The sequence below is a fragment of the Physcomitrium patens genome, chromosome 11 (assembly GCF_059467195.1).
Source record: "Physcomitrium patens ecotype Gransden chromosome 11, ASM5946719v1, whole genome shotgun sequence".
Classification (NCBI taxonomy): domain Eukaryota; kingdom Viridiplantae; phylum Streptophyta; class Bryopsida; order Funariales; family Funariaceae; genus Physcomitrium; species Physcomitrium patens.
The window spans coordinates 8,312,415-8,324,152 of record NC_143420.1 but is presented as its reverse complement, the minus strand read 5'-3'; the positions used below and the strand labels follow the sequence as shown (position 1 = coordinate 8,324,152).

At 30.8% G+C, this 11,738-nt stretch overlaps 1 protein-coding gene across 5 annotated transcripts; it reads right to left on the bottom strand.

Moving 5' to 3' along the window:
• Positions 1–5,855: 5,855 nt before the first annotated feature.
• On the bottom strand, positions 5,856–8,345 carry LOC112288926 (uncharacterized). Of its 5 annotated transcripts, none has more exons than XR_016505486.1 (3): positions 8,217–8,335; positions 6,450–7,692; positions 5,856–6,209 (listed from the first exon to the last, which is right to left on the bottom strand). XR_016505486.1 is itself a non-coding variant. In XM_024533678.3 (2 exons), exon 2 carries the CDS (start codon positions 7,361–7,363, stop codon positions 6,734–6,736), a length of 630 nt encoding a protein of 209 aa, XP_024389446.1. In that variant the 5' UTR covers positions 7,364–7,692; positions 8,088–8,345; the 3' UTR covers positions 5,856–6,733. The 5 variants fall into 5 exon arrangements, 3 of the variants coding, with proteins under 3 accessions (XP_024389446.1, XP_024389447.1, XP_024389448.1); XR_002971727.3 differs by having other exon boundaries at positions 8,088–8,317; XM_024533678.3 differs by having other exon boundaries at positions 5,856–7,692; positions 8,088–8,345.
• Positions 8,346–11,738: the final 3,393 nt, after the last annotated feature.

Genomic DNA, 11,738 nt, shown 5'->3' with positions numbered 1-11,738 from the left:
GCGGCGTTGGAATAGGCGATTATCGCACTTCACAGCTTGGCTAATAGCTTTGTTGAGCGTTTGTGGACCAAGAAGAGTTAACAGCAAATCCTTCACATCGTCCCTTAAACTCTAATAGAATTGACTAATCAATGCTTCTTCGTCCCAATTGATGTCGCATGCTAATTGCCTGAAGTCCGATGCATAGACTGATATAGAGCGCATTACTTGTTGTAGTGACCGGATCTTTGTTGTAGCCCATCGAACCTTGTCGTGTTCACCAAATGCTTCTGCAAATGCCTCTAAAAAGGTTTCAAAGTTGTTTAGTATGGACGATCGTTTCTCAAACAAGGAGCAAACCATGATAGAGCTTGTCCTGTAAGTAAGGTTCCAACAAGTCCAACATGTGACTCCTCCATTGGATAGCGTTCGGGCTGTAAAACTGTTATCAACCTGATTTGGTTGATGAATCCTCAAAACTTGGAACACGTACCATCAAACTTGTCCGGAAGGCTTACTCGGGGCTCTTTATGTTGTAGAACCAACGGTGCTTGTCGAACTTGAGGCAAAGTTGTTTCTCCAAGTGCAAAAGTTTGACGCTGGTGCAACCTAGATTGTGCCATTCCAGATGCTCCATCATTGTGAAGCCTTGCCATGACTCCTTCAATCTTTGTAGTTCTTTGAGATAACGTAGCGAGGGCATACATGATATCATCTAACTTGGACTCCAAACTTTTCGTCATACTAATGTCTTGGCCCCCGGCCATTCTAAGAGAAGGACAGAAATGACTCTACAAGAAGACAATATTGGTTTAGAGGAGGGTACTCCGCAACCTCTAAAATGCCTTAAGAGCTTCAAGAAAAGGGATAATCCACTCTCTCCAAGAAGAATAAGACTCCAATATTGTAACAAAAGAAGTATCAGTTTAGAGGAGGGTAATCCGCAACCTCTAAAATGCTAGTACACTTCCAAGCAGAGGGGTAATCCACACTCTAACAAAGAAGAAACTAGCTCTGATATCTGAGGTGAGTGCAGTCTCGACAAACTGTCACAGACACAAAAATACAGACTCGAGATCTAACAAGAAGTTCAAGAAGAACTGGGAAGAACTAGATTAATCAGATGAGAACAACACCAGAGGAGTGAGCTAGAGCTCCAAGAGATGTGTTGTCGAGATTGAAGAACTCTTCATCCTCGATTCCAATATATACTTCTATTTAGGAAGCTTCTCAAGCAACTTCTACCAACTAGGAAGCTTCTAAAAGGTTCTAGAGACTTGTTTCTAGAAGGTTCTAGAAACTTATCTCTAGAAGGTTTTAAGGACTATGTCCCTAATATCTTCTGCCAACTAAGAAGCTTCTAGCAGGTTCCAGAGACTTGCTTTTAGAAGGTTCTAGAAACTTGTCTCTAGAAGGTTCTAAGGATTATGTTTCTAACAATCATTGGTTTGGTTGGACAAGTGTCTATGTGGAATGTTAAAGCTTTTATTTTATTTACTCAACAAATGATGAAAAATGATAATAATAGGTATTGACAATAATACACAATATTTTGTGCAATGATCCATTTCATTAAAGAATTAGTATTTATGGTATTACTTGAGTGCTTGTTAGAATATTTTGATGATTAAAATCTTGCAATTTAATTGTAATTATACTTGATTTAATGCAAAATGAGACACCCTCAAAATCACCTTATACCAAAGTGCATTTATTTTCTACATGTTAAAGAAGTTTTCTACATGTTTAAACTTCTTAGATATTGGCACAATTTTGTTGAGAGTTTACAAGTTCTAGTTTGCTATATACTATAAGAAGATCTCTCATCAAGACCTTCATCCACGTTTTTACTTTTGTATGCCATCTCTCAATATTTTAATATTGAATCAAATGGCTTTATATTTATCATTTGATACTTGTCCAACGTGCCTATGACCAGAAGTGAATAATAAGATACAAAAGACAATAAGCTCAATACCATCTTTTGGAATCTTAATGATTTGTCTTGAACTTATAATTAAAAATATTGATGAAGTTTGATGAATATTCTTTGGCAATCTTTTCAATGATTTTTGGTATGAAAAAGGGTTGTATAAGCTTGCTATTTTACTAATTCTTACATCATGTTCTATCTCTTTTTTAACAAAAATATCCAATAGAACTTCAATTGGCAGCCTATTTGCAAGAGTTTTTTTTTGTTCTATTTATTACTTTGGTTATAGATGTCTTAATATACTCTAAGGCAATTAATGAAGTGGAAGGGTTTTACAACAATTTTAGAGGCTATACCAACTTTCAACCATATAGTTATTTTTTTATATTTGCATTCTCCTTGCTACAAGATAGGCCATGATATTTTCTACCTAATTGTGGAAATAACAAGCATTCACAATTTTGAGATCTCAACAATTGCATTTTTTAAATTTTTCTAAAGTATCACTTGAAAGAGATAGCACAATTATAATTTTATAATTGTTGTTCTTTTATTACAAGCCTCTAACTCCACATGTGAATGAAATCAGCAATTATTTATTTATTTTTATTTATTTTTATTTTATTTATCTGCACAATTGTCTTTCTTCACACATTGTCTCTTTTAGATAATATACCCTTCAATTATTACAAAGTCTTCTACTACCTTTTGAGCTTCTCTAAAAGTCCTATAAGAAGCAAGAGGTGGAGCTTCTATAAGCATTGTATTGCAAGAATATTAAATTTCTATGCAATACTTTAGAAATTGCATGCATGCCTTTAAAAAATTAATAGAAATAACTGCAAGTTTGAAGTGACTAACTTTCACCAACATTGGTAGTTATACAAACTCATTTCTACTATCTCTAATTGCATCAAACAAAAACAATTGGAAACAATAAACATAGACCTACAAGAGTTTTTCATCAAATTTGAGAAAAATCATAACAACTTGTTCTTTTACCAATAAGTAAATTTGAAATAAGTAATTATTTTACTATTTTTTAAAGATACAAACAAAATCTTTAATTTGGCACCAATTTGTATTTTTGGACAACTCTTTAGAAGTTCAACACATAGAGATCCTTTTAGATTTTAATTAGAAGATATAGACAATTATTGGAAGTGCAAAAAATGTAGAGATTGTAACTACGTTATTATCAAATATTATTTGTTAAAAAGTACATTAATAAAAATATATACATGTAGAGATTGTAACTAGGTAAAAAGATAAAAAAAAAAAAAAAAAAAAAAAAAAAGGTCTTAGATGCTTTCATATATAAATATTTTTAATAATAGAAGAGTGATGTCTTGCTAATATATTTTTTAAAAAAATAAATAAATTAAATAAGTAAATATCTAAATATAAAATAATAATATAATATATATAAGTGAATAGATTTATTCTAAAATAAATTTAAAAAATAATTTATAATATAAAAATAATTTCACAAATAAATAAATAATTTTATTTAGTTATAATTATAATTTTATGATTTTATATTCTAAAGAAAAATTGATCTTAATTTTAAGATAATAGTTGTGAAGTCCTATCTACTTCAAAAAACAACTATACAAGGTCGGATATAAGATTATCAGTCTTGGAAAGTAATATAGGATTAGAAATTATATATCTTGTATATTTTATAGGATACACTTAAAATAAAAATAAGGATTTGCATTAGTTTAAAGAATTATCTATTGTATTTATTTCAAATCAAAAAATAGAAAATAGAAACAAGAATTTGTTAATTACTTTTAAAAAATTACATTAATAAAAATACATACAAAAATATATAATTTTTATAATATATTTTTTAATTTATTTTTTAATATCAAAGTAAAAAATGATAATTGTATAATATTAAAAAATATTTATTTTTCTGATAATATCTAAATTTAAATAAAGAAATTTACTTTTTAAATTTTTTATTTATTTTATTTTATTTTTTGTATTATATTCTTAGAAGCTCTATTTATTATGAATTTATGATTATAATTAAAATTTTATAATTAAACAAAATAATTAAAAATAAATATAAAAAAAATATAAAACTTGATAAAGGGATTATAAGATTCACACAAGTTTTTTTATTTTTTATGACTAAACTTTTTAATGTAGGATTTATAAGATTTTTTAATGATGGTAAAATCCTTTATTTTTATTTATTTATTTTCTTTCTTTATTGTGTTTCAAAATATATATATATATATATATATATATATATACTATAATACTTTTAAACCTTGGTACTTAATTATTACTTCTACAACTTGATTTTTACATTTATTTTTGTATTTTCAATTCAAGTTTGTTTTGCTTTGGAATAAGAAGATGTTCCATTGAGTGCAGACAAGTCTCTTTGGTGATAGCTTGAAGGTGTGTGAGATTGGGCAAATTGGTCTTGGATAATTGCTTGTCTTTTCAAATGTGAGTGTCTAATTTTGCTTTGAGCTTGGCCTTGATGGTTGAATTTTGGAGCATCTCAAACATGGCCCATTTAATAGTGACCATTGATGTGTATATGTCACCAACTAACAAATTTTGTGCACATGGTAGAGATGGTGAAGTTAGAATTTGGTATGCATGGTTTTGAGTTTTGAGAGATTTGGGTAGAAATTAGCTATTAAAGGGAGAAAACTGACATACTAGGATAGTGCTCTAAATGTTGTTTGTATCCAATTGCTTGTTTCATTAGAGTCTTGCTAGTACATTTTGTTCAAGAAGATATCAATAAAAGCTTGGTGTTTATCTAAGATTGGGCCCTCTATTTCCTTGACTTTGTGGATGTTGAAAACTCTTAATTATTATTATTATTATTATTATTTTTCTTAGTTGACACTTTTTTTAGGAGTGGTCAATTTTTGACTTAACAACCACAAATTTTAAATTGTACAACTTTTCCATGCCTAATGGCACAAGTTTTTGTTAGAATATAATCTTGGTATCTAATTATGACTTCTATAATTTACTTTTTACATTTATTTTTGTATTTTTTCTAGACTAATTCATGCATAACTTTGCATAATATTTTATATTATATGTTTTATATATCTTTAAAATTCTACCTAATTTATTCAGTAAATTTTGTATTGAAGTGGTTATATTACATACATCCACCTCTACACAATAATTCAGATTTTTATTTTTGTAATTTATTATTAGGAAAAAAAATAATGAATAAAAGTAGAAAAATAAAACATTTGATTCACACACCCACATTTTCCATGTTCAGCAATAAAGCAATGGTTTACCACTTGGTTTCTCCGATACTAATTATTGATTTTATCAAAATGTTGTTGTGATCTAACATCACTTCTTGGGTCTACACTGGGCTATGCTTGAAGTTTTAATTTGTAATTATCATCTGTTACCTCCTCCACTGTAAAAGAGAAACTCCCACGAAGTTAGACAGAAGCAGAACTGTATGAGTATGCTATGCACAATGGTTACATTCCAAACACACTGCTAAACAAAAATTATGAAAGTCTACAATGGTTAAGGACCAAAAAATACAGTGTTCCCAGACAATGCAGAAGATGAAAAAGTTCATAGGAAATCACTTAGCCCTTATTTCTTACCTATCACAGTCAAGCTCTGGCCAAGAACTCGGTATCAGGAGTTGCGTGTTTCTCCCTTCGGGTAAGAGTGACCGAGTTGCAACCATTCCATTTGTGACATGGATACAATACATCACAATACATCTAACACAACTATCTTACAACTGAAGCTTTAGTCCGGAACCCTAATGTTGCAATGTAAAACATTAGCACGAATCACGCAGAAAATTTGACTACTTTGTTGATGTCACTTGACAGTTAACTAGAACCCACGATAACAAAACTCAGGACCAATGCCAGCATTCAGTCGCATCCCATAAAGCCCCGTTTCACTTTTTATCGTATAGTCATAAATCACCAGTGCACAAATTATGTACTTACATAATCGATAAATATAGGCTACAACACTTCCAATTGCTACTTGGGATAGAAAATTCGAATCCAAGAAGAAAAACTAAGCTTCAGTCCATCTTTGAAGCCAATTTCAGCGGAAAGATCGCCGTCCATATACCTGGCGCCACGACTGAAACAGATGTTGTCTTTACTGTATTGTAATACCTACAGTTTTCTACGTAATCCTTCCAAGTTGATACTACTGGGGCAGGAAGCACAGTTTACTCCATCTTTTACACTTAGGACATGAAAGCCAACTTCACCTCCAGCATTCCTACATTTAAAAATCTGGAACACGCGGCAATCTGCATGAATTAAGCACGAGCTCAGACCATTGCTATTAAGTAATTCTGATTCTGCAACCAACAGTTCTCCTCAAGCCGGCGAAGAGAAACATCTCCACACTACTACCAACTGAGTCCAATTTGAATCTCCTCCACTGCAATGAGCAATCAATGTCTTATAGATGTGTTATGCGCAGTCAATCCAACTTGACATATATACCCAAATTAATTTAGGATACGCTTAGAAACTTGAGATCTAACCTTAGAGTTGTGAGCATAAATTGTGCACACCATCCTCTCATCTACTCAATGACTACCATACCCCATATGTGTTACCCAACAACTCCACGGAGCGTCTGCTTTGACGTAAAACACCAATATCACTTGAATGTGACTACGAAGCAGATAGTCTTCAACAAATCGCCAACCCCAGTCTCCACCAAACCAACTCAGTAACTGCTGTCATAAACTGAATTATGGCTAATGATGATTATCTCTTCATTCATAAGAGTCAACAGGAACGGATTGCAACAGAGAGTTCCAATCTAGTAAACATCCGGATGAAAGCGCCCAGGCATCGAGCTAGCATCCTGAGCCATGCGCAGGTGCATCCTCAAGGTGTAATTATTCAATTCCAAGGATCGTACTTGCTCCTGGTACTGCCCAAGTACTTGCTTCGCCTGTTGCAACTCCCGAGTCCGCCCCTCATGCTCTTGCTGTCGTTCGTGTTGAATAGCGACAGCCCGTTTCAAGATATGTCCTTCACGAATCATGACCTGCATCTTCTCTTTCAGCTCGGCATTTTCTTTTTGTAATACTTCCATTGCGGCCGCAGAACGAGTTGAGACAGCCTTCTCGACTGCTTCTAGGGCATACTTCCCTCTCACATGTGCATCATTGATGTCTCTCGCAGCAAGCATCTCCTTCACCAAATGTTCCAACCATGCGTCCATCTCGGATTGGACGGGAGAGGACGCATGACCTGAAGAATCCATGTCACCATGATTCGATGATGACGTTGCGCCATCAGCTTCACTTGCAAGTGACACTCTTTCTCCATGACTAGGGGACCTGACTGGTGATCCACTGGTTGCATGACGGAAGCGCTTGCTCCGAGGAGGAGAGTTCTGCTGCTCCTCAAAATGGGACCGCTTCCGTATCACCGCCGCAGACATTGTGACGCGATTCGTATTCCCTTGTCTCTTTCCTTAGCCTCCTCTGGAAGGTTTGAGGTTCCGTACCAACTCCCTTCGTCGTCACGGCACCTTTTCAGCTAACATAGAAGTCAATAAACCCAACCAACTAATAGATCTTCCCTTTGGATCTCAAAATCTGGAACCCATACAAAACCCTACGGAAAAAGCGGAAAGTTCCGGTGAACAAGCCACCAACGTCGCAAGAACGTTCCGAAATGTCGGCGAAAGGGAAAACCCGCCTAATTCAGAAACACCAATGCTCCATGTGAATTGCGACGCCCTCGGCAGCCAAATAACCCCTCCACAGCCTGCAACACCACAAATCACAACAACATTTCAAACACAACAACCAAATAGAACAAACGAACGAACAAAAACAAATAAACAAAACAAATTCTCGCACATACAATCACACTACCCTCACTGCACACGCGAACAAAACTCAATCAAATTGAACGCAAAAAAACACTCCCACCCCAAATCCCACCATACAAAAATTTCACCTCTGATATCAATAAAAACTCGTCACGGTGCCGTGAGACACACAACCACACCACAACAACGAATACGAAACATCCACCCGCGTGACGCGAACATCGGCACATAAACCACAAGAGCCGCGCAACCCTAACCCTCCCTTCTCACCCACCCCATCCCTTGGTCTCTACTCCAAACCAATGACCCACAACCGGAAAAGGCTTACCTCTGGCCGCAATTGGCTGTGATGCCCTCCACCACCCCAGCACCTCTCAAGGCCGACGCAACAACACCACCAACAAAAGTACAAAAAAATACAAAACGAGAAGGAAGGGATAGAAGGGAGGAAACCTACAGGTAGACAGACGTGCAATTCCAGTCTCCTCCGACGCAGTGGAGGAGCAATTTATAAATAAGACTCTCTCAGTCATGAATAATAATACTGCTATTACTTCTACTACTACTCCTACTACTATTTTGCTGGCAGCCCAGCCTTCCTTTGCCTCTGGGATGGAAACGACAACTGGGTGTGGGGGCCAACGCCTCCCCCCTTGACCGTGGATCCATGTGCCGAGAGTGTGGATTTAAACCCCGGGGGATCTACGTTTGTTTCTGGATTTTGCAGGGTTGGCGCAAGGACGTGCCTGACGGGTCAGCTGAGGCAAGGGGCCCTGCGAAACTTCGGGTGGAGGAGGAGGAAGGGGGGGTCTAATTCCGTGGGATTGGGGGTTCAAATCCGAAAGAGGGACGTTGGGTTGGATATTTATGGGGGGTGTTGAGTGCGGTGTAATATTACGTTGGGCGCGGCTACAGATGTCGCTTCTCCACCTCCGTGGAGCTTGATTACGGCCCTCCTGGGGTAAGTGATGTTTGTTGTGAGCTATGAGAATGTGCATTATCACCATTTTACATGTACTGAGAAAAATAGTATTGAGTGTTGTTATTGATATTGGAGTAATTTTGCCTTATTAGCATAATTGTATCAAGAATGGGCAGAAGATGACCACAAGTAATGACACGGTTGCAATGGGTGCTGAATGGTAAAGTTCCCATACCATCAATTGCAATTTAATTACATGATAAAGAGCCTGTTAACAGAAAAATATTTATTATATCGTATTTTTAAAATTTTGGATATAAATAAATATATATATATATATATATATATATATACAAAAACTTGAACAAATCCTTATAAAGAATTAAAAGGCAACAAATATATATATATATATATACATAAAACCTTTAAATAATATAAAAATGTATATATTGTCTTTCAAAAACTGTGATTTTTCTTATGACATATAAATACATTATTTTTTGTTTTTTGTTTAAAAATTTGTATTTAACCACTATTAAATATATATATATATATATATATATATCTGTCTACACTAGCAGATAAATCTATTGGCTTTGCCAACGAATGATGAGTATGTTTTTGGTAGCTAATAAAAAAACACACACACAATATACCTCTGCATCCAATTAGTGCCCCTTAGTGTGATTTAAAAAAAAGAAAAAGAAAAAGGCTCCACATCAACTAGGTGCAAGATGGGATCATTTATGCAAACATCTATCAAAGTAATGTACAATTGTACATATTTCACAAGATCTTTAGACCAAAATCCTATATATGCAAAGAATTGTTAGTATATTTGAAAAATATACTAAGCAAAAACTATTATATATCAAATATAACTTCTAATTTTTGAAAAATATCTCTATCTAATTCTTGGTTTGAATTGTTATACACTACTTTTTATATCTTATATTTGATTTGTGCTATTGGAATTGGAACAGAATATTGTTGAACAATGTCTTTTTTTGTAATGCCTAAAACTTAAAACTTAAAGAATACAACATTATCTGCATCTCTGCTTGTTTTTATTGCTTGATATATATATATATATATATATATATATTTATATTTATATATATATATATAAATATATATATATATATATATATATATATAATATATATATATATATAAACTACAAATAGATAAATAAAAAATCTATAATTTAATTTAATGCAATGAATTGTGTATAATATATGTAGATATATATTCATGTATACATATTAAAGATATAAAAGATGTTTTAGAACTTTGAAGCATAATTATTTTTTAAATGAAGTTGTGGATATACTCATATATATATATATATATATATATATATATATACAAATAAGAAAAAATTATGATTAGTAGTTTATATATTTTAAAACTTAAATTTTTATATAAAATTTGAATATATAGATATATAAAATTTTTATATATAGATATATAAAATTTGAATATATAGATATATAAAATTTTTATATATAGATATATAAAATTTGAATATATAGATATATAAAATTTATATATCTATATATAAAACTTGAATATATAGATATATAAATACTATTTTATAAGTTTATGTAGTAATTTAAATATATATATATACATATATAATATTTTTGATATTTTCATAAAATATCTTATAATGTATACTACAAATAAGATTATATTGTAGTATTTTAATAAAGATAAAATAACATATTTTGAGAATAAATTATTTTAATAGAAATAAAATTTCAAATTTAGTTTCTTATTAAAATGTCATTAAGAAAATTATAATAATTTTATTAAGACATTTAAAAAATTATTTCTAAATAACATAAAAATCAATGTAAATTTAATTTAGATTGCATAAAATTAACTATTATTAAAAAATAATATTTTTTTAGACTACTTTTATTTACAATGAATATATATTTTTCTTCAACTAATATCTAGCTTGAAATGGAAAAATCGATTTTTTTAATACTCTCAATATGGATATAATTTATTTAAATTTCAGTATCTAATAATGATTATAAAAATAAAAATAAGAAAAACAAAAAACAAAACAATTAAATAAATAGACAAATAATACTATCTATGTTTTACTATGTTAATTTCATGGAAACATTTGAAAATCTATATGTATTTTTTTAATTATCTAATATAATTAATAATAAAATTTAATATTTTTGAAATATTCCAAACTAGAAAGATATACTTATGCAAATTTTCTAAGATATATTATATGGTCTATGATTATATAGAAGAATAATTTATACCTTTTTTAGATCCAATTTGTAATTTATTATATAATAATAAATTAGTTTAAGTAGATATTTTATGTATAATAATTTTTAAAATGATAAGTTATATAAAATGGTGTATAATTATTGATAGTTATATACCATTTTATTGTATTTCAATGAGATAGATACCTTTAATGTGGATTTAATTAAAGAAAATTAATAATTTCTTGTACTTAATTAGATTATGCAATAATTTTTTTATTTCTACTTAGTGTTTTTGTTAATCTAGACTTATTTAAAAATTATTCAATTAATAGCTATCTCTAAAGTTTTTATGACTTACTTTCAATATTTTTGTAATAAAGTATAATTAACATGATTCTTAAGTAGATCCTATAAATTTAAATATAAAAATGTAAAAATTAATTTTAAATTTAATAATTAATATATAACCATATTTAGATTAAATTTTATGAAAAATAAAATTATGTGATTCATAAAATAAATAATAATGACTTATGAATTAAATATCAATTAATATAATTTTCTTGATTTATTTTCTTCTTTCTTGTTGAAATATTTTACATATAATACTAAAAGGTATTAATCTTAAAATTATTATAACATATATTATTAGTAAAATAAGTATTAAAAATATATTATCTACTAAACTTATAAGCAAATTAGTAGATTTAAATCATTTGAATGTAAATAAAGTATTATATATATATATATATATATATATATAAATGCTAAATATATCTAAGTATTTACTAAATTGTCCCATCTATTCTAAACA

Excerpts from the sequence above, each read along its gene's own strand:
- LOC112288926 (XM_024533678.3), bottom strand. The coding sequence starts at position 7,363 with ATGTCTGCGGCGGTGATACGGAAGCGGTCCCATTTTGAGGAGCAGCAG.